The following is a 23,987-nucleotide window of genomic DNA, read 5'->3' on the forward strand; positions in this document are numbered from 1 at the left end:
CTTGACTTCAAATCATGAGTAAGCCATGTCACTGCAGTAAACACTACATTTTATAAAGCAGGTCTGTGATTCATGGGCAGTCCTCGTGAAGATGTATTTAGACCTGCCAAGTTTCCTGGAATTGTCAGTGAGGCCCCTAACTCTGGGTCAGGAGGAATATTTGCCCAGAATGCTGGGCAGCTGGGCCAACGCTGTCAGGAATGGGCAACTGGACTCCCTGTTCCATGGCTTCCCCGAGGGAGCCTGATGACTGGGGGGTCAGCTGTCTGTTCCCCCACCAGCTGTCTCCATCGCTTTCATTTTCTTGGGATTACCATCAGACTGGTGAAGCTAATAATTCATGGCGCAGATATTCCTGGTTGTGGTGGCTAAGGAGGTCCTGGGCAAAAACAGTGTCACGAGAGGCAAAGCTGGAGAGCGTGTTTCAAAGGAAGACAGAGGCAACAGGGTGAGCCAGTCCAGGCATGGAAGAGCAGTAACTCCGGGAGATGACATTGATTGGATGAGCAAGGGGGTGGGAGGCTGTTTGAGAGAATGCAACTAAGAAAATAAAAGCAATGACTGAAGACTATTTGTTTGATGAGTTAAGAAGCTTGAATAGCTTTTCAATACTAAAAAAACAGGACATGGCTTTAAGATGACATCTTCGAAGAAATCCATTTCTAAACCAGAACAAGCCGGTAACATGATTTAGAAATATTGGCTACATGCTGTTGATTAAAACACCTGAGAGCATGTAGAACTTTCCTAGAATGAGTCTGCACACTCAGGTGGACGAAGTCCTTTACCCTCACAACTTGGAAATGAGAAGAAATCATGCCTCCGAATGCAAAACAGTCTCATTTAGTTATTGTCTGAAATGTTCCTATAGTGCAACCCAATTAAAATGAATCTACGTTCCCAAATAAGTTTTGTGCCCTTGAACTTACTCCCTGGGATGAAATGCACTTGCTTAAACACTACAATCATTGCTCCCCCAATTTGGTATCTTCTCTTTTGAAATTGACTTTAGAAGGAATGCCATTCTTTAAAATAAGTCCCAAGGTAGAAAACCCTCGTGCTGTGAGAAAGGTCTGATTTTGGAAATAGCCAAATAAAATAATCAAGAGCCTTGTCTAGCAATTCCCCTGAGGAGCACTGGTTTTGGTAAAAGCTAACATGAAACATAAAGAGACAGCTTCCGTTCACAGTTCACACTGTCCCTGGAGTCATCACTGCTGGATGAGGACAGAAGGGCAGGGTTTACCTGGCGGTGACCTTGTACTACAGTGAAAGGTAGTGCCCAGAGCAAAGTAAACTTAATTGAAAAACCAAGGAGTTTGGAAGAATTCCTTCCCCAGAAGAGAACAACTCAATTAAAAGGGCCATAAGAGCTATAATCTTTGAGACAAAAATGGAGACCACCCTCACTGCTTTCTTTTTGCATGAGTATCCCACAATTAGAGAGAGAGCGTGCGAGGGAGCGGGTGCTCTTGCAAACCTATCAGCCCTGTCACTGCAGTGAGAAGGAGGTGCTAGTGGATCTATTTTCCCAGAGTTTTCCAGGCACTAGTACAAACCGGGTGGGATGGATTTTTGCATCCTGGGTGATGGTTTTTCCTACCCTCTGCCCTCTCTTTAAATAAAGGTATGATTAGGGTCATTATCAATAAATATTCAGAAGAGTATTTCATATGGCCATTAAAAAGCTCTACCAATGGAGGGGCACCTGGGTGGCTGAGTTAAGTGTCCGACTCTTGATTTCGGCTCAGGTCATGACCTCAGGGTTGTGAGATTGAGCCTTGCATTGGGCTCCCTGCTCAGTGGGGAGTCTGCCTGAAATTCCCTCTCTTCCTCTCCCTCTGCTCCTCCCCCGCCCCCACCCCTGCTCACACGCCCCCCCCCCAAATAAATAAAATTCTTTTAAAAAGCCTCTACCAATGGGAAAAAAAAACAGAAAAAGAAAACAATGACATGTCTTATATAAATTTATCTTATAGAATATATAAGGAGGGATTTCTGAGTGGCAACTTTTCCTAAAAAACTCAATAAGCCTTGGCAAAAATAAACTACAAGAAACTTTTATTCCAGCAAGAGGTTCATTCAGTATTTACTTTAAGAAGCCAAATACTTCCTTAGAGGAGGAACTACTCTAGTACAGAACACACATACATACCCTCCCTGCAACGAGAGATGTTTCAATTACTGAAGCCAGATTATATATATTTATACTGGAAACAGAAAATGGAGGGGGAAGATTTTAAAGCAGAGTAATGAGAAAGGATTTCCAAAAGGTGGTCATCTGAAAACTATCTTAAAAACAAATAAGCTGCCCATTCCCCACAAACATGTCAAGGAAAGTATAGAAAATGGCGCAATTTCTCCTCTAAATGTTACATACTGTCTATATTCTAGACTAAATACATCCCTGTGATTTTGTGTTTTCCAAGTTCACTGGTGACTTTTCTCTTCCTAAGTATTGCCAAACAACAACTTCGCTCATAATGAAGCAAACTGGAGTGATGTCACCCCAGCTACACGGCCAATACATAGGTGTTTACTGGGGATTTGCTTCTCTTTGCACCATGTGGGTTTCTGTGCACCGAGCCACCATCCACAGAGCTCTCCATCCCCTTGACTTTCACACTGACCTGACGTGAAACTACACCATTTAAGTGATGCTCCAAATTCAAAGAACACCCGGCCATGGGCACCAATGAGCGGATGGTATATTTATAATTATGATATAGTCTAAATGAGCACTTTTAAGACACAAAAGTCAATGCCAGATCACAAAGAAAGGGCAATGTTGCTTCTGAACAAGCTTACTGCTTTTCTAGGCTACCCACTGTTCTCCAGTTTTATTTTGCAAAACTATCATACAATTCTTCATTTCCCTTAGCAAGCAGGCATTTTTCTAGGATTATAAATGTGCACACACCTTTATACTACTTCTGTTCTGCTGAATGACATGAGAGTGGTTTTAAAATCTTTAGGCTCCTGCCAGTATCTGTATACAGGTGCATCCTTTTGTATCTTTTGCTTATTTTTGGTTTTTTGAGGGAAGAAGTGCTTGGTGAGACTACTTTATGTGTGGACAGGGGAGAGACCAACGTATCTAGAGTGGTTCCTCTATGCCGGAAGTCTTATATTCAGCATTTCATACAATCCATAGGAAACATTATGTGAGCAGAAGTAGACAAAGCCTGGAGGAGAGCCAGCTTCTCGATCTGCTCTCTACCCACAACCTCTGCAGAAGGATTATCCAGAATAAGGCTGGGGTTGGAGGAGCCTGATGAATGCTTGGTGAACCCTGGGCCAGTTACTTGCAATACGGAGATCAGCTGTGTCTGGTTTCTGCTCCTGCAGCAAGGCCATCTGATGGGAAGAAACTCATCTGCAACTAACTATAGGGTGTTTTCTGTGATGTGACAGAATGATGCTGTCAACCCATAAGTCAGGCCATGCTGCGCCTCCTCGAGTAAAAGACAAGATCCTCACAACAATCCACTGGGTTTCCCAACCCTTCGAAAACTCCTGCACCCGGGGCTTTAGCCACCTTGGCCTCCTTGCAGAATGTTCTGTCAACATGCGAGGCCGCCTCATCTGGGAGCCACTGCATTTGCTCTCCCCAGGACCGCCATACAGCTAGCTGCCTCTCTTCTCTGCCTTCAGGTCTTTCCCGGCTGTTACCTTCTGCACAAGGCCCCACCGGTCACACCCCATCCCGCACTTTGGATCCTGCTTACCCTGGTTGGCATCACATCCTCCTCACAGAAATCATCACTTTCTAACAAACTATGTAATTTACTTATTTCCGGTGTCGGTTTTCTGAGTTCTCATGGCTGCTGCTAGAATTTAGGTTCCTTGAGGATGGGGACTGCGTTTCTTTTATTTCTTCATCCTGAACACATGACAGCTCATGGCATGCAATAGGCACACAAAGCATCTTGGATGCATTATAGAATAACCCATAGATACACAGATATACCTGGAAAAGCAGCTCTATTTTAACTGGGGGACCTCACGAGAGTCACACAAAGGCCAAGGTTAACTTGGAGGGAGAAGGGGGGAATGGAGGGGGAGAAGGAGGCGTGACCTACATAGCCTGTTTGAGGCTGGGGCACAGAGCTTGCAGGGTGGGGGGAATGGATAAACATAAATTGGCTCATTGTTACTTCCCATAAAGGCCTTGGGGTCTGATGGGAAGGGTCTTACCTTCTGTGTCTTCCAGCCCCATGAACTCAACCTAGAGTCTGAGGAGAATGACTTTCAAGGATTCTAGTTTGGGTAACACCAGAGAATTAATATTTTGTTGCACCTTTTGCGCCTTATAGTTTTACCTGCGGACTGATATGATGGGGCAATTGTAGGTTTTGCATGTATTGCCGAGGCCTGGTGTGGAGCCTGGTGATGCTGGTGATGATCTCTCCACAAATACTTATTATGTTGAATAAACTAGAGTTTTTTTTAATTTTAATTGAAATTAGATTCTTTGAACATGCATGATACTCCTTTGAAATTGCATTCTGACATGATTTATGAGCCAGACAGAAAACCATTTGCTTTAATTTAGAATTACACATATTTTTTAGACTAAAAAAAAAAAATCCTTCGTGTTGATTGGTTATTGACCTTATTAACTTGGTCTGGCATCTGCTGGCAATAATTTGAACTTCGCTAGCCCTTTTGGCACTTTCTAACTACAAGGTATTCTAAAAATTAATCCAGCCTCAAAGAAATGACCTTTTTATACCACTCGGAATGTTGAAAAGAATGTGTCATGGGGCTCAGCAAAACCACTAGAACAGAGGGATCATCCCAAGATGATCTGAACAAGGGAGATGTTATCGGAATGGGATGTGGCCTCCCTAATTTCAAGGCATAATGCTAAATGCAGAATAAACCTACTGGTTTACTTGTTCAACCCTTCTCTGACATTATTTGGAAGTCACAGGTCCTATGGGGTGTTCAAGAAAACATGCCTTTCATACTGCAGCACGTGAAAGCTAAAAGTAAGCTAAAAGCACTGTACCAAGATCCACCACTTAGTAAAATAAATAAGATTTAGATATTCGCCAGTGGCCTCAATCCTGTTCATCGAGTGGATTAGAACAACCCCCTGTTTTGAATGTTCAGACTTCTCCATCCAGACACCTGCCAGGGTAAATGAGCATGCCAGTCACTTTCGCCTCGAACTTACGTTATCACCTTGAACATGAAATAGAACATTTATAGATGTCTTCAAACTATTAACTCTGATGACTTCAATTCCATAGCTTTGATATCTTTACAACTTTGTTACACTTTCTGATTAAACTTTAAAACGGACTTTTACTGTGAGGCCCCATCCTGTCATTCTGAGCTTCTACTATTTTACTCCCATGCTAATTAGCAGATGACAGAATTAGCTCCAAGAAGAACTCCTACAACACGGAAGTAGATAAACCGCCATATTGCTTGTCCACATGTATAGACCTGTTAATAGGTTCAAGCTACTGATGAATTTAATTGAATTGGTCAATAATAAAAGGAAACCTCTGAAACACTGCTGGAATCACTAGACTTCACTTCAGTCAAGACTTTGTGTCCATTTTCACGACTGCTGCCTTAAAATGGTGTGTGGCAACATCTCTAAATGCAATGAGCTGGAGTCTCCCCATCTTTAAAGTGTCAATATGCTAATATAGCCCTGTTGTGGGGACTGAGTAAGAGGATGCATGTCAAACAGATTACTTCCACATGCTCCATAAATGGTAGCTATTGATTTTATAAGAAAGCTTTGCTGTAACATTTAACAGCTAGTTGTTACATAGCTACGTGTGAATTGAGCTTACAAGATGCTCACAGATGAGCTGATAAGTTAACGGATTTTTCATTTTATATTGACATTTCTATTTTCCATGATGCTCAGCTATGGGAATACAGATTTTTAAAAAAATTTGATTCAATGTTTTCAACTCAAATTACAGGAGCCTTAGATATTTATATTAGAAAAAAAAAAAAAAAAGCCAAACATGAGTAATAAGTGAGTTCAAGATTTAAAAAAAAAAAGGTAGAACTTTATTGTTTTACTACCTATATGTCTTAGAAGTTCTAGGAAATTGGTAAAAGCTAAAATCATAGCTTTCATAGGTTAATTTGAATATAAAATATTCCTTATTTCTGAATGTGGCCTCTTGGATCTAGATGTATAGCCAGATAAAAGGATAAAAGAAGGGCTCTAATCCACTTGTGTGCTTCCAAAGAATTCAAAATCATGTGTATTCTACCACAATCAGTGTATCATGGTCAAAGAGAGTCAGTATAGATGAGAAGAAGAAAAATACTTCCTTTCAAGAATAGGATGCTTTTGAGAGAGAAAAAAAATCTAAACCTACAGAATAAAATCGTATCACTTCCATTTCATCTTTTAATAAAGTAAAATGAGATTTAAAAAAATCTAACGATATTTCCTATGCTAATAACACCCAATATTTCAAATATCATATAATGTTCTTCTGTCATGAAGCAATAAAGACTATTTTGTGTTTATGATAAATGCATGTATATTTGTACATACAATTTTTTTTCTAATAAACTAAAAACCAGTTTTAGAGATTCCCTCACAGATCCCTTCACATTTCTTTAAGGGAGGTAAGACAGACCGGTGCTTTTATAGAACAGTGATCCTGGATCTGGGAAACAGTACTGAGTTCCAGGGGTCGCCTCTGTGTATGTGACCTGCCCTCAGTGACTTCAGGGCCCATCCCTCTCAAGCCCCACACACCTCCATTCTCCATCCAAACAGATGCACTGAACCAGGGTCCACACTGGACCACAACAGGGGAACAAGCCATTGTTCTCCGTGGAATGTTTTATTTACCACTCCCTCTTATTCACATATCCTATAGCTTGGCATCACAAGAAGATAAAAGTCACAACGCCACGGATGGACAAGAGTGTTGCTTGAAGAAGGTACTCATATTTTTAGTACATTGCTGAGGCCATAATTTAATAATTGAAATGCACTGATACCTTTCAGTTTATGCTTCACTTGTGTCCATGTCACCAAAAATAAGCATCTCATGGTGACTGTGCTATGCCATTCCAGCTCACCTTGCCTCCTGTCTGCAGACATTTCTTGGGGGCCGTGGGGATGGCTAGGGGCTGCTGATAGAGGCTAAAAACAGTCCTGCCCTCAAACAGATTTTAATTTCATTGGAAAGATTCTTGGATGCATCGTAACAACAAACTGGTGATAGCGATGGACAGGTCTGATTGTTAAAGGAGCCCAGGATGGGTAGAGTGGCTGGGGAAGGCTTCCTGGCAGAGGTACTATGCATTAATGCAGAAAGCATGAAGTTAAGCCCATCAGCTGATAGGGATACTTTCAGGGTTGTGGGTTTTTCATTCCAGGAGCAAAAACACAGAGATTAAAGTAAATTTAAACCAGCTTAAAAAAACAAGATAGCCCTCCAATCAACATATTAATTCTGGTGGGTCGACCCAATATAGCCTGCACCCCCAAATTAGCATGTAAACCACATTTACATCTTTCTTGAAAGAAAGAATTCAGGTTAGTAGCTACTTCATTTACCAAGAGCCGATCTTAACGGCACCTGATAAATCTGTGCTCTGAAACCACAGGGCTAAGTGCACGCTTTAAAGAATTACAGGCACATTTCAAAATCACACTTGACAAAGAGTAACTACTTCTAAAGTCAGTTATCTTCGGAAGAGTTCTGTGTACTCGATTATGCATTAATGCTACGTTCCTTGATATGAAGAAGCCCAAAGAATAACTTCATGCTTTTTATTTTTTTTTTTTAGGAGAAAAAAATTTGTCCCAGGTGCCCTCACAAACTCAGAACGCATGTCATATTTATGTCCCATAGAGACACAGAATAGTAACTAGACACACATTCACGGAGATCAGCACGTACAAAGCGGATACAGCCCGAGTGATTCACAGACACTCCTCAAGCAAAGATCTACAATTCAGTGTTACTCGATAATCATATTTTATTATTCATGTCCTTCCCTCACAGCCCTGGAGGCATCTCTCCTAAGTTATGGGGCATGCCTAAGAAAGGCAGGAGGGAACACCACAGGCGGCTCACAGCCCTGCTCCCCACCTGTTCCCTCGGAGCCCAGGGACCAACACAGCAGAGGCGCGCATCCCCACACGTACCTGGCTGAAGGTCTGGCCCGCACCTCGGGCTTGCGTGCCTCGGGTGGGGAGCTGCGAAGGGGCTGTCTCACTCAGGGCCAGGGTCTGGTTGCTATGGTAGCTGGCCGGATACTGGAAGGACCCTTCAGGTTTGGAATTGAGCTGAAGTGCACTCTGGGAGAGCAGGCTGGGCCCTGCATTGAAAGTCATTTAGAGCAGTAAGTGACAGCCCCACTGAAGCAGAAATGACATGTATTATTTATTGAGAGTAGCCTAGAATTATCACACGCACACGATTCCAGCCATCTATGCTTTGAATTCTGAGAACTAAAATGACCATATAATTTGACTCCGGCTCTTAAATGAGATTTTTTTTTTTTTTTTTTTGGCGGTTTAAAAGTTCTCAAAAAGAGTAGTTTTTTTCAAATGATCTCATCCTGACCTACATAGAGACATTTCTTTTGAGACAAATTAGTTAATCCAGCAGTTATTTTTGGATTACACAATATCAGAAACATTTGAAATAATTTAAAAGTCTATCTTTTGGTTCATGTTAATTGTGTCAATATAATTATATCGCCTACTTAATTATCAAGATGCTAAAACACTCGAAACCTTCCCATCAGTGGCAAATTGTATCGTATAGTGATGTAATACCTCAATGCCTGAAGAATAGACAATGTTTAAAATATTAATAGGTCTTCAAACAATGTAGAATTCACCCTGATCTCACTTGATATCCGACTGTTGGTTATCTCTGCCATCACAGTAGGAGAACAATGAGAGGATACAGTGTTAAAGTTGGTGCTGCTAATGTGACTGATATTACAAGTGATGGAGAAATGAGAATCAGTGCCGGGCCTTATTATTTAATTATATTTTGTATAAGAGACTGTGCTTTATTTTCTTCCATTCTGTTTAGATGGGATCCTCGCAAGAGTCTGCCTGTTGTCTATTTAAGCAAATTTCTTTAATCACATTTCCTACTCACTTTGGGAGTTCAGAGAAGTAGGAAGAGTGCATGCACTTGTTATTTCCCATTGTGCGGCTTGAGAGGGGTCTGGGGTGAGCAGAGGGAGTCGGGTGGGAAGGACTTGGCAACCCAAGCTTTCTCATGCTCTCTTAACCGTAGTGCAAAGTCACTTCTTTTTTTGAAAGAGCAAAATTATATACACATAGACTATGGTATAATCATTACCCGGTCCTTAATCTCCCTCGTTGGCTGTTTTAGACCACAGTATCATTTCTAATAAATGTGGGCAAATTTCAAGTTCCTTACTTCTTTCTTTTCAGGACTATAACATGGCTTTCTTTCAAATGAGACCACAGATTTGACATGCAATAGGCCTTTTCTTTTTTGTATAAAAATAACGTGTCTTCCTTAAAAAAGCATCAGTTCCTGTAACGTTTGTCATTTAAGAACTTCCCCCACCTTCCCTCTAATTCCCCGGTGAGGCTTCTGAACAATGCAAACATACATTCTCACCACTGGATGTTGAATAATAAGCCAATTAACTAATACAGGTAAGACTGGGTATTTTGAAATCTGGAAAAAAGTCAAGCAAGGATATAAAAATGTTCCCATCCAGTCCCAATTTCATCATGAAGGGCATAACAAAAGTACAATTGTAATCCTTCTTCTTGTAATTTAGAAAATAGAGTTCCAAGCAAACAGTATATACCAGATGGTGAAGTTTGCAATAGCCTGCAAAAAATCGTTTAATCCATACTGATGGTATTATAGGCCTAATCACCAGAAATACGATGTCTCTATGGGGAGTGCAGTCAAAGTTTCATTGTGGATGCCAGGAACATATTGTCCCCACTGCTGCTGGGGAAACTTCGAGGCACAGAGACAGACAGAGTCACGATGCCTAGGCGAGGGGTAGGCTGAGATATAGGAGAGCCTGTGGGAGGAAGAGGAGCTGGGGTGATGGGGGCAGGGGCAGACAGTGACTAACTGCAAGGAGGAGGAAGAAGAGAGAGGTACTGGGGGACCAGTAACAAACTGTGGCCAAAGGCTTTCCCCTGGAACACTACCCTACTGAAGATCACAGCTCAGTGGAGGAGAGTGAGCTCTGCTGAAAGAGCAAAGGCCTTTTAAAGTCAGTGGTCCCCACTCTACCTGACAATGGGCAGCTTCCCCCTGAGACTTCTTTTGGCTATTTCTTTCTACCCTGAGGTGATGGCTTTCCTTGGCCATGCCCCCTCCCCCATGATAGCACATCTCCAGGGTACTGAAAGTTGAAACAGATACAACAGTGCACAGACTTTTGGAAATGTCAGTAAAATGAAATAAAGTAAAGTAAAATCTTCAATTTCTTGTAAAAAGTTGGACATCTTTTTTGAGAGAGAGAACAAGAGAGCATGAGCAGGGCGGGGGGGGGGGGAAGGGAGAGGGAAAAGCGACTCCCCGCTGAGCAGGGAGCCTGATGCAGGACTCCATCCCAAGACCCTGGGATCATGACCTGAGCTGAAGGCAGACACTTAACAAACTGAGCCACCCAGGCACCCCAATAGTTGGACATAATCTATAAAGCAAGAGAACTATGTGTCCTGGTTATTTGCCTTTTAAGAAGACTGCATCACTCTGCCCTGAGGAACTTACTTGCCTCTGTAGTTAGCAAGTCCTACAATTTTGTAAATTCTGAATAGATTCATAGAATTATCACCAGAAACCTACAAATGCTTTCCATGCAGGGTCTTATGGTAGCAATTTAAAGTCCTTTTTCAAAGGGATTTCAATTAAAAATGTGATTTATGTGCTCCTGAAATATACATCATAAATAATCAGATCTGCTCATCTTTTATAGAATCAGTCATGTATCTGATCAATACTCAACAAAAACAAACCAAGATTCTCTATCCCATTATTTTGTTCACACATTTCAAGCATGAAACCTAGATGCAGTCTGACAAAGGTAATTGCAACAATGAGCAATGTATCATAATATTACAGCACTGACATATCACCTGGCAAGGGCAAAACAGTCAGGATAATAGCCAAAACACTGCATGCCTTTTAGAATGATTTCCATTGCTCACTAGGTTTCAAATGAATAGCATTTATTCATTCCAATTTTAGAGAACAAAGCTATATGAGAATATGAAAAGGTTAAAATTATAGGATAATCCTTAATTACTTTATAATGGAAGTAAAATTTACATATAACTAACTCTTGATTACCTTTATTAACATTATTGTGCACTGAGGTAGAAAATACAAATTTTCCAGAGGTTTCGAAAGCGTTTACAGTCTTGGGCTTTAAATTATGACTTTTTTCCTCCAGAACTTTTGACTTTCCATCAAGTCTTGGCTAGAGGCTTGGGCTAGAGGTAATATTAGACCACAGTCGTGAGGATATGAAGCGTATCTGCTGCGGGATGAGGATGGTGGAAGAGGGTTTCTTAAGTTGAGGAGAGAAGAGACTGGGCTTTAAAATTCCACCCAGGGAAACGGAATGTTGCCTTTAGTGTAATTAATTGTTCCAGAGGAAACCTGAACTATGAGCAACAGTGGATCACCATGTCCTAGCAACAGTTACCCTCTGGTGTGTGTATGCTTCCAGATCTCTATGCTGACTGATCTCTCTGTCCATTCTGGTCCATTATGGACCTTCCCCATCATGGGATGGTCCTCAAAGCTGAGCCCAGGGGTCTGCTCAATAGGATTCCTTGTGCAAACAGAATAAGAGTGTATAATCTAGGATCAAGACGCAATAGTCCCAGCTAGACAGAGGGGAGAAAGTCTAAGGGAACAACATTGCTGAGGGGCATAAAACCTGCCATGGATCCTAGAAAGATACTGAAGCCATGTATTTTGAGTGTAGTGTCAGTATCTCAATAATATCTCAGTGTGTCTGCTAATTCATCAGTTGACTAGAGACCACATAGCAACCTGCGAAAAAAATTATCCTGGAGTCTTTTTCATGATTTCTCAGAAATGCAAACAGAAGTGTGGAGAGGCTGAGTGGTCGGTCAGCCAGTGTCATACACTTGGAAAAAGTGAAGATGAGACTCAGATCCTCATCTTCTATCCCCAAATCCAGGAGTAGCTGCCGTTTGCCATCCAAGCAGCATTAAGTCCTATACACAGACCGGTATTTTAAGGTTGAAAAAGTCTCCCCTAAAGAGAAGATAACTTGTTTGTAGGAGAAATCTTTATGTCTCGGGCTTCTCCAATGAACCTCTCCTTACAGGCTCCGGGTTTTGGCCGGGGAAGCTTGCTGTCTGCCATCAGTGGGACAGAGATCAGCCTCAGCAGGTAGAAAGCTTGAAAGGCTAATTTTCTACATAAAAATTCAGACTCACAGATCGTATTAACGTATACGCTATAATATATCGTCTGTTTCTTCTTAACTGAGCTAGAAATTCTAGAGCTTTCATGATTATACACTCTTATTCTGTTTGCACAGGTTTAAAGAGACTTCTTCTGGAGTTGCTAATTTTTGCCTGCTTTAGCTAAATATTGGTCCCAGAAAACAGTGAACCTTCATTCAACTACATACTTTGCAATAGTGCAGAAAGGCCAGAGGCCTACCATGTGGCATTGCTAAGTCATTATGTAGGCCACAAGCATGCCAATGGCTGGGGGGAAAGGAATCCAGGACCAGAACACTTAGTAGACTTCCATGTTTATGAAAGGGACATGATGAGGACGGCGAAGGGCCGGTAATACCAGCTGACCTTTACTGAGTACTTGCTAAGTTCCAGGGGCCATCCAGAGCAGCTGATATCCGTTAGCTCACTGCATCTTCACAAGGACCCAGTGAAGAAGGTGTGACCATCCCCCTTTATGTCAACGGGACTGAGGGTCGAACCAGACAAGTGTGCTGCATGCAAGTGAGGCCTCTGGCTTCAGAGCATGTGTTCTTAACCACACTCCATCATTCTGCCTCTACAAATTTCAATCTGGGCAAATTTGAGCACCTAATGAGATAATGGATGTGAACCCGCTTGGAAAAATATAAACTGCTTTACAAATGTCAGTTTTTAGTATTAGTATCTAATTATCTAATTACATAGCCTCATGGTCTGATCATAATAAACCCTTGATTGGGATTTGTTTGTCCTGAAAACCTTATTACAGTACTGTGCCATATATCACTTAACGTTTTCCCTCAACACCTCGTGGGCTTTCATTTTACAAATGAGACATTTGAGGCATAGATCATTAAAATGGCCTACTTAAAATTAAAAACAAAACCGAACAAAACCTAGTTGTCAGAGCCAAGAGATGAGAAAGCAAAAGTTCTCTCTGTCCCTTCAGCCTGAAATTCCTTTCTCTGTCAACCTCAAAACTTAGTCTTAAAGAGCCGTTTAAATGTCACCTCCTCCGTGCAGCCTGCCCTGATGCCTGATAGCTCAAAGAAAATTCACCTTGCCCCCACCATGCTGCTTTAACCCTCTGAACAGACCAGACTCTGAGGAATCTGAATGACTTAACAGAGATCTGTACAATATTACACAGGATAATAGGATGGAAGCAGAATTCTGAACATTTACAATGAAGGCAGCAGGGCTCTATTCAGATACTGGAGAGACTAGGACCAGGGATTTCCTGCAGTGCAAAGAAAGGAAACCCACGGTAATGGAGGAAATATTAACTGGTGGCTACTTTAGGAAGGGGCAGAAAGGTGCACAGTTAAGAGACATTTTAAAAGAAAAGCTCACGGGGACTTAGTGACTAAGTGGGCAGGAGTGAAAGAGGGTCCAAATGACTCCGTAGTTTGGCTGATTGGGAGCACTGCAGCGGGAGCTTGGGAGGTTCCTCCAGAAAACCCCACACACAGGACCCCGTTGTCATCATCAGGCACATGCCTTCTCTTTCTACAAGGGTTAAGGTGATTTACTGGGACTTGCGAACTCTGGTCCGCTTCAGTCGAGCCCCTGTCCTAGAAGCCAACAAATATTCACAGATGAGTGTGGGAAAACAGAAACTCCCAATGATGTGGCATTCCAAAGAAGAAAAGTTGGTGTGTATTGCAGCCTTGATGTTTTGAGGAAAGATGGGCTTCCTTTTTACATTACAGAGTTGGAGGAGATGGTGGGGATTTATGTAGTTAGAAAGGGCTTGATTTTAATGCTGGCTCAAACATCACCTGACGAACTTAATCTTCCTAGGTCTTATGTAATTTCCGAGATCAGAGTTTGATTGTAAGTGAAATTTTAGGACAGAGATGTAGCTGCCAGGGTCACCAATAGTGGGAGTTGAAACCGCAAGAATAAGACAGGGATTCTAAGGGGTAATTAAGTTATCGATTTAATTCCAAAGGATCATTTTTACCATTAAAGAAAAAAGTGCTACTAACAAGAAGGCACTAAGATAAACTATTAGAATTAGGCAATGCCTCAAACAGGGACCCCATGAACGGTTTGTTGAGGCTGTTAATTCAGGATTGTCAAAGGAATAATAAACATACCAACCGAGGGACATTTTCAGGACTGGACCCTGGACTGGCAGCTTTGTTTAGATGTACATTTGTCAGGAAACTTAGAAACACTTACTCTTAGGTTAAATTGATTCTGTCAAAATGATAATAGAAACTTATCTTTATGCAGACCATGAAAAATAATGCCAGCAAGATTCACATACATTTATAACTGACAGAATCTGCATTCATTTCCATGCTCTTGCTAACCAGTCTCTGTGGAAGGTTAAGAATAATTTGAAGGTTGGGACGCCTGGTTGGCTCAGTTGGTTAAGTGGCTGTCTTCGGCTCAGGTCATGATCCCAGGGTCCTGGGATCGAGCCCCACGTTGGGGTCCCTGCTCAGTGGGGAGCCTGCTTCTCCCTCTCCCTCTGCTGCTCCCCCGGCTTGTGCTCTCTCTGACAAATAGATAAATAAAATCATTTTTTTTTAAAAGAATGATTTGAAGGTTGGGGTGCCTGGGTGGCTCAGTCAGTTAAGTATCTGACTCTTGATTTCAGCTCAGGTCATAATCTCAGGGTCATGAGATCCAGCCCTGTGTCAGGCTCCACACTGGGAAGGGAGCCCACGTGGGATTCTCTCCCTCCCCTTCTGCCTCTCCCCACCCACCATTATGTGCTCGCTCTATCCCAAAAAGAAAAAAAAAAAAAAGATTTGAAGGTTAAGCATTATTGTGCTTTAAATGAGTGTAAATTTTTAGAGCAACATCAAATAAACAGAAAGAGAAAATCTTTTTTTTATAGAAAATATTGCATTAGAATAAAAGAAGTAGTTGGTGGAAATTACATATACAAGTGGGCTGTTAAAGGTCACAAAATCAATGAGAATAGTTGTCAATGAGAAAAGCTGTCAGATTACCAAACTGACTTTAATAAGCTCAAAGCACTTTAGTCATATCTAACTGCAAGTAAAAATATTGACTTTTGTTTATTTATTTTAAAAAATATTTATTCATTTATTTGAGAGAGAGAGAGAGCAAGTGGTGGGGACGGGCAGAGGGACAGAATCTTCAGGCGGACTTCCCGCTGTGCATGGAGCCCAACATGGGGCTCCATCTCACAACCCATGAGATCAGGACCTGAGTCGAAACCAAGAGTCAGTCACTTAAGTGACTGAGCCACCCAGGCGCCCCTTGACTTTTGTTTAAATTGAACTAATTACTAATCACTTTCATTTATAGTGGCCATTTCTTCTTTACGGCTTCTGGATAAATTCATCAGTTTAAACTTACTTGGAATAAGAGGTGGCTAGTGGTGTTAAACTGGCTATTGTCTTCATTAGTAACTTTAACAGCTCATAAGTAGGAGTTTCACTGAGGAATTTCACTGAAAATAGTAGTTAAGTCCAACCACCATTCCTAAAATTAACCAAGGGAAAAAGCTCACGAGGCTTGTTATGCGAGGCAGCTCCGAGTGATGTGGCTATTATATGGGCAGGTGTGTTTCTATACTTCATTTCTAAGTCTGTCTGCAGAATATCAATTTTGTCTGGTCACCTGCTTTCAATGTGTAATGCCTTATGTGAAAATTAAAACTCTAGTGGTCCCAGGATTAGATAAGTACTCACTTAGTTTTTAAGCTGATTTAGATTCAACCAATGCTATTGACTTAATTAGTAGGTATTTTTCAAGTCTGACTATTGTATATGGATAAATAGAAGGTCGTTACCGCATTCACACTATGCAATAACTCACCTAGTTTCTTTACAGCTGTGTACAATAGAGGGAAATGAACAAAATGACATTTATCACGAAATGAACTTCAAATGTATAACTTTATTTTAACCATTTTTTTAAAGATTTTATTTATTTATTCATGAGAGACAGACAGAGAGAGAGAGAGGCAGAGGGAGAAGCAGGCTCAGCTGGGAGCCCAATGCGGGACTCGATCCCAGGACCCTGGGATCATGACCTGAGCCAAAGGCAGAAGCTTAACCATCTGAGCCACCCAGGTGCCCATATGTATGACTTTAGCTCAAGAATATTATTATGCATGGGATTTTACATGATGTTATAATCACAGAACAGTATTTTTTATAGCTCATTACAATTTCCAACTATTTCCTTGTAAAGTTTTATTTTCAGATTATTTACCATTTAAAAAATTAATGTAGCACAGAGAGGAAAGGCATTATTCGTATTTCTTCATAAATTAATTGTCTAAAGATAATAGATTCATATTTCTTATTATCAATAATTGTGAAAAGAAATAAAAAAAATCAGTTCAGAAGAAAACAAAATTTAAAAGCTGAACCCTGAAAACACTGTAATTGATTTGTGGAATATACTCACTTAAAGAACCAGCATTTCATTTGCCACAACTCACGGACTTTTCCTTAGAAATCTGCGTGGCTTGCCTGTGCATTTTGTTCAGGTCCCTGATCCAATTATCTTCTCAAACAGAGGTCTTCCTGGACCCTTTGATTATTGTCTCAAAACTAGAGTTCTCATAGCACTTTCATGCTCTTAAAATCACTGAGGACCACAAAGAGCTTTTATTTATATGGGTGTTATAGAATGCTATTTACTGCTTTAAAAATGAAAAAAATGTTTAAAACCAAATGGCAATGATGCCACCGCGCAACATGCAGCTTCTGGAAAGCTCTGCTAACTCTGCTCCTGAGACTCTCTCACCCTCAGGTGTGAGAATGAGCACTGAAAGGCAAGTAACTTTGTAGGATCATTGTGAAAATTCACGCCTTTTCAGGTCCCCCGAAAGGGCCTCAGGATCCCCCAGGATTCCCAAGTACACATTGAGAACCCTATTCTAACTCCACCTCTTGCTGACTTTGTCATTGCTTATAGCAATTATGTACTTGACCTTGTAGTATTCAGATTGCTTGCTTTCAGCCTTCTCTGACTAGTGTGGAAATGCCACAAGGGCAGAGACTCTCTGTGCTGCTTTTAATAAGCATTTAATCTATACATTTAAAAATGAATGACTATAACACCCACCTGTGTCTGTAGGGCTTCAGTAAAAACCCAGCAAATGAAGAATAGACTATATCAGTTGCTGTTGAAGTGACTTGTTTGATCCTGGGCAGTTTTAATGTTTTAAGTTCTGGGGGAATCCCACAAGATGTCTCCACAAGGTATCACCAGGATACCCTTTCTTCCACTGTCCCCTGAGGAAAATTGTGCTTGCTCTGACTTTCTCATGGGAGCTTTCAGACCCTCTACTTTTTCTCACACTCATGTGAGTTCTGATCCTTTCTTCACTTTCAACAGCTTTTGTTTGATCCTCATATTTGTGTTCTGGGCACCTGTGGTGCCTTGACAATTTCAAAACTCAATTGTTTTTTTTTTATTAAAAATTCCATCAGGCTTTAAACTTTGTGCTTGATCCCAGGACACCCTACTAACACAGGTGGAGATGATTTTTTTTTTAAATTTTATTTTAAGTAAGCTCCGTGCACAGCACAGAGCCCAAAGCAGAGCTTGAACTCACAGCCCTGAGATCAAGACTTGAATTGAAATCAAGAGTTGGACATTTAACCGACAGCCACCCAGGCGCCCTGAGAATGATGTTTTTAATGAGAAATTCGCATTATGTTCTCTCTTGCTTCAGGGATGGAGAAGGAACACTTGGTACTTTATGCCTTTGTCAATCCCTTCACTTCCTATATTTGCTTCTTTGGAAAAGATATGCCTTTTAAACATCTATGTGATAGAAGGAAATCAAAGAAAAAGAAATTGAACATTAGTTGAAAACCAGGTAGAGGTAGCATCTAGAAGGGCAATTCAATTATAGCTTCTAGGAGGATATTACTATGTCCTGTGTGCCACCTGGGTGTTTTCCCTTGACTTTTGCTCCTATCTTCCATTTCTGCTACTCTTAACTCCCTATTGGCCCTACAACACCAAAGGCAGTGGAGGAAGTGAGTGTGAGTGAATTTTGAAAGGAAACAAATGGATGCATATAGTATCTAAAGACAACTTTAGACTTGGAACCATGACAAACTTCTGGAAAGGAGATTGTCTCATTTGCATTTCAAAATCCAAAGGCATATGATGAAGTGATTTCACAGGAAATGAGCAATCCAAGGATGAACTCAACTAACTTGAATAAGTACATTTCCAGGAAAAGACTTGGGGTCTCCAGAGTCTAGGTGACAGTCCTTAACCACTAGTAGAATGGGGTGAGCATCAGGACTTAAATCCAGGTCTTCTGACTCCAAGGGCGGGATGGGCTACCTTGTACCCCTACCCAGAGGGTCTATGTTGGGTCTAACTAAGGACTGGTTTCTACCATAACAGAAAATAAGATAAACCAGTTCTCTTTCCCTGAGCATATCAATATTGCGAGCCACATGATCAATATACTTATCATTTTGATTATTTTAATTATTATAAAGTCCTTATACTCCCAAACCACTTTGGCATCCTTTGGTGCCATGCTTCTAGGAATTAAGAAAGTATTCACTTCATAAGGATGTCTCTCACCTTTACTATTATTACTGCATAAAAATATAGGGAGTTATATTTTATAATATCTTAATAACTTCATCCCTCAACGATTTTCTCACTACATAACAATTAAGTATAAGCACAGCAATTAAATAAAAACGACAGATTGTAAATCAACAGTAAATAATATATTCACCTCTGTCCAACTACATATGATTATTCTATTTGGATTCTATCTGCTCAGAATAGTAACCTACAAGATTGATTCTTGATTTTTTGAATGTGTTCTGATTTGAAAAATCAGAATAACATTCTTTTTTGTATCATAACATTCAGAATATATTAAGCTCCTAAGTTTTCTTTTCCTCCTGAATGCTGGGATTTTCTAGAACATGGTGGAATTTCAATTTATCAATATGCTACAGATAGAAATAATTACTATTTCAAAATACAATATTTAAGCAAATTAACATTGTCTGTTAACATGTAAGTCATTTTCTCCCAAGTTCTCTATTCGATTTCTGATTTCGACTGGCATGTATTTTTGTTAGTTTTGGGGTAAGACATAATCACCCTTATCTCTGAGTTTCTATCTCCGAAGATGCATGGATTAAACAAGGTACTTAGTCCATGGCAGTTCAGGTCAAGCTGTACATTATGTGAGAACATAATGGCCCCAAGCTTCTATCAGTAACTTGTTTTTTTTCCCCAGCAAAGCAATAACAATTCTCCCAGTGACTCTGCCACACATATTTGTTAGAATTGAAATTACACAGCCGGCAGTCACGAAATGGTGGCAGGATGGCAAAGGTTGTACACATGATTTACATACTGTTTATTATAGCACTTCTTAAAAAATGCCAAGTGTTGGAAAATACTGATAGGTACATGACACTACAGTTAATATAGCAGAGCAGTTACTGCTTGCCTTAGGGTCAAGAGGATGGATTTACTAAGATTCAAATTTATTTTAATCAGACTGTGGAAAGAAAAATAACAAAAGCTTTTAAACACAGCAAATTAAACACTGTGTGCTTGGGGGCTGAGACTGGTTGTCATTCTAGTGCTCTTTCAAGCTGGTTTTAGATTGTATTTAATGTTGTTTTGAGTGAGGACTAAGAGACTGGCTCTCAAGGGCAGTGTGTCAGGTCCAATTTAACTTTAGCTATTTCATGTCGGTTCCAGTAAGGAACCCATCAAATAATCACCAAAACAAGGGACTCCGAATCTGATGGGCTTGCACTCATTATATGAGATGTGTCAAAAAAGTCACTACCTATCTATGTGTTAAGTTTATCCAACAAGAACATAAACATGGTATGCTGTTCTACTACTTAATGGGATGTCTTGCTGCTTATTTGCTTTGCTCTGCATAGTCGTTCTCTGCCCTTTTCTCCAAGTAGACTGTCCCTTGCTCTTTGGCTTATGATCGGATTCGGTCAATAGGAGGCACGAGGGCATCAGAAGGCGGGAGGAGAGAGGTTAGGATGTTTATTCTTCTGCTCCTGCCATGCCTCTTGACTCTGCCGGTACTATTCCTTGGACTTTTCCTTCAGGACCGATGGTGGTAAGGGCTTCCCTCTGTTGCTGCTACCCAAGTACCTCCCCAGACATTGCATTCCCTTAATCTTGCCCTCTCCTTTGTAAATAGTCCCGGAATTAACTTCTCTTCAGTATAACTCTATTGAGTAGAATCTGTTTGCCAGCTGGACCCTGATACAAATACAAAAGCCATTGAGACTTCTATTTTATGACCTTCTAAACAATTAAAATTACTCATCATTGATCCCTAAAGTGATAGTTACCTGCTCAGTATTTTTAAATTAATTTCCTAAAATTTACTTAATTAGTTCAGTCTCAAAGTGACTCTGAAAATGTTAAGAATAAATGTAAGAATAACAATATTCTGCATTTCACCGTGGTTTAGATCCTTTGGCATAAAACGTGTGGGTGGTGATTTTATCACCTGTTTGTTTTGCTTTGTTACTTTTCCTATCTCAAACAAGGAGGCAGGGGCATGCAGGAAAAATAATCAACTAAAATCCTATGAGTCTTCAAAAAGATAATCCAGTACATAAAAACATGAAGTAACTAATCTTTCTGAAAGACATAAATTCAGCAGTTGCCAAATACATTCCAAAAAAAAAACCCTACTGGAGTATTTAATGTTCCTGTAACAAAGCTACGTCTTTTGTAGGTAAATTTTGAACATGTATTACAGGAAAACAAAAGTGAACACTAAAAATTCATTCCATTTCTCTCACGTGTAGCACAGTGTCTCAATTAGGAAAGCTGAGGATTATTAGTTGATTTAAAGTTATTTAAAAGTTCATAGATTTATTCCTTCTATCACTTTATTTATCTCTTCTACTCTTTTGTTTTATATTATTTTATCTCCACATTACTTTTATTAGTCCCATCTTCCTAGTTTCTTTTGGTTTAATTCAGCCCTTTTTAAGGTTTCCCCAAAATGAGTACAACATTCCTTTACCTTGTCTTCGTTTTTAATAATAAAGTTAAGATTTATTCTGAAAGTAATTTTTTCCCCATACCCCTATGTTTTCATTATAAAATACTGCTACATTATTTGCTTTTTAAATAGTATGTAATTTTCTGTTTTATTGCTATTTTGATTCAGTAGATCTAAATGCATGTTTCTTAATTTTAATGTGAATATATTTTATCATTTTATTTACCTTTAATTTTACTGGATTATTATTAAAGAATGTGACCTTTCTACACTTTTCAATTTTTGGGGTTCTCTTTACTGCCCCACAGCTGATCAAGGTTTATAAATATTCCCTGGACAGGGCGCCTGGGTGGCTCAGTTGGTTAAGCGACTGCCTTCAGCTCAGGTCATGATCCCAGGGTCCTGGGATCGAGCCCCGCGTCGGGCTCCCTGCTCTGCGGGGAGCCTGCTTCTCCCTCTCCCACTCCCCCTGCTTGTGTTCCCTCTCTCGCTGTGTCTCTCTCTGTCAAATAAATAAATAAAATCTTTTAAATAAATAAATAAATAAATAAATATTCCCTGGACATATATAACAAATATATATTATAATTCAGTGGATTTAACTTTCTAGATACATTTATTACATTGGTTTGTTAATTATTTATTCCAACTTATGCATCTTTTTCTTCCAGTAATCTGTCTGATTCTGAGACATGTGCATTATTGGCATGTTCGCAATAGTATTTTTTATCAATTTCTCCTTTCATTCTTAATAATTTTTGTTTTAATATCCAGACACTATTTTGTTTGGTGCATCATGTTTACTTCGTTAGTATGAGTGTATTGCATCTTTATAAGCCAAGACATTTTCACTTAGATAACTCCTCTTTGACCCTGCTTAGGGCTTCTGCATTAAACTCCACTTCATCTCACAAATTCTTCCCGATCCCAGTTTGTGTTTGTTGTATTTGCTGTTGCTACTTTGCTCTTTAACTTCAACATTTATTTCATTAATGTAAGTGTGTCCCTTATAAACATCACATAATTATTTTATCTTTGCTTATTACAAACTTGAATTTTTATTCTTTTCAAAGAATTCAGTGCGCTCAACTGTAGTGTGTTAGTTCTGTAGTGTAGTGTGTTCATCCCTTCTATATTAACTGGTTTGCCTCTTATTTTACATTTTCCTTCTTTTTTCTGCACCTTCTGGGTATTGAAGGTTATCCTCTCTCCTAAACTCACAATAGAATATGTTTCTCTATTATTATATGAAAAATGTGATCTAATATCACCTCCTCTCTCAAGACACACTATTTTATCTCTGCTTTCCTTACTTGAACAAAGTAAGTACATGTGTCTCAAATATTAATTAAATATAATTCTAACTGCAACCACCCCTATAAGGGAGATACATTTATTGACTCTGAGAGAGAAATAATAATTCTACATTTTGAAATATAAAATACAGAGGACAAGGATGCTACAAATCATGCATCTTATTTTAGGAGTTTTATTGAGGGGACGCCTATGGGTTTAAATACATCTAGATATTTGTGATGATGCTTTCCTAAGAGTAGTGGTACTATAAAAATTGTAGAGAAAGTGAACTAATGTGTAAATTTAATGGTTTCAAGATCAGAATGTTATCTTATTCTTGTATCTTTCTTTTAAATAACAAACCTTGGTGGGTATTCAAGGAAATTTTATATATATATATTTTTTAATTTTTTTATTTTATTTATTTATTGAGAGAGAATGATAGAGAGTGAGCACACGAGAGGGGGAGGGTCAGAGGGAGAAGCAGACTCCCCGCTGAGCAGGGAGCCCGATGCGGGACTCGATCCTGGGACTCCAGGACCACGACCTGAGCCGAAGGCAGTCGCTCAACCAACTGAGCCACCCAGGCGCCCGGAAATTTTATATTTTTAAATGAAGAAATAAAATGCTCCAGTGATTTCCGATGCAGAAATTGCCAGGGTGACATATGTTTTAATGATTTAGTTTTTGGCTTTTTGTGGTATCTTATTAAACTAAGTCAAGAGAATTTTATGATTTATTAAAGTGAAGCTCATTTCAATTCATAGCACTTTTATTCCTAAGCCTCAACCACTATGGTTGAAAAATATGTAATTAGGAGGAGATGAAGAAATTTTTAAATATTCTGCTGAGGTTAATATGCAATGCAAGATGGCCACATATAGAAATATAAGGGGTTATTGCATAGTACTATAGCATAATACTAAGTATTTAGTACTGCATATATTATATTGAGTTTTTCTATTTTGTTATATAATTGTCATACTGTTTAAGATCTCTACCAAAAATGATCTGTATAAGTAATGCATTCACAGTTAATTTTAAAGCAGACACTGTATTGATTAAAGAAATATATGGTGAGTTCATTCAATGTGATAGTCTAGATAGATGCCAAAAAGGATATCAGAGAATTGGTGAGAATCACCACTATGTCAGTAATTGGTTAAGAAATCTAGATGCCAATTATTGATTTAAGAGAGCTTGTAATCTAACCTCACGTGAGTTGGGGTGGGGTAATGTGGGAAGGAACTAGAA

At 39.7% G+C, this 23,987-nt stretch overlaps 1 protein-coding gene across 6 annotated transcripts in view; it reads right to left on the reverse strand.

The window, feature by feature from the left end:
- Positions 1-23,987, reverse strand: part of CTNND2 (catenin delta 2) — an 864,616-nt gene that overhangs the window by 374,387 nt on the left and 466,242 nt on the right. For all 6 annotated transcript variants that reach the window (XM_081825896.1, XM_081825895.1, XM_081825891.1 and 3 more), the window contains one exon: positions 8,153-8,325. In XM_081825896.1, coding sequence (XP_081682022.1) covers positions 8,153-8,325 — 173 coding nt within the window. The remainder of the gene's footprint in view (positions 1-8,152; positions 8,326-23,987) is intronic.

The sequence above is a fragment of the Leptonychotes weddellii genome, chromosome 7 (genome assembly GCF_054177405.1).
Source record: "Leptonychotes weddellii isolate Sample4059 chromosome 7, ASM5417740v2, whole genome shotgun sequence".
Lineage (NCBI taxonomy): Eukaryota > Metazoa > Chordata > Mammalia > Carnivora > Phocidae > Leptonychotes > Leptonychotes weddellii.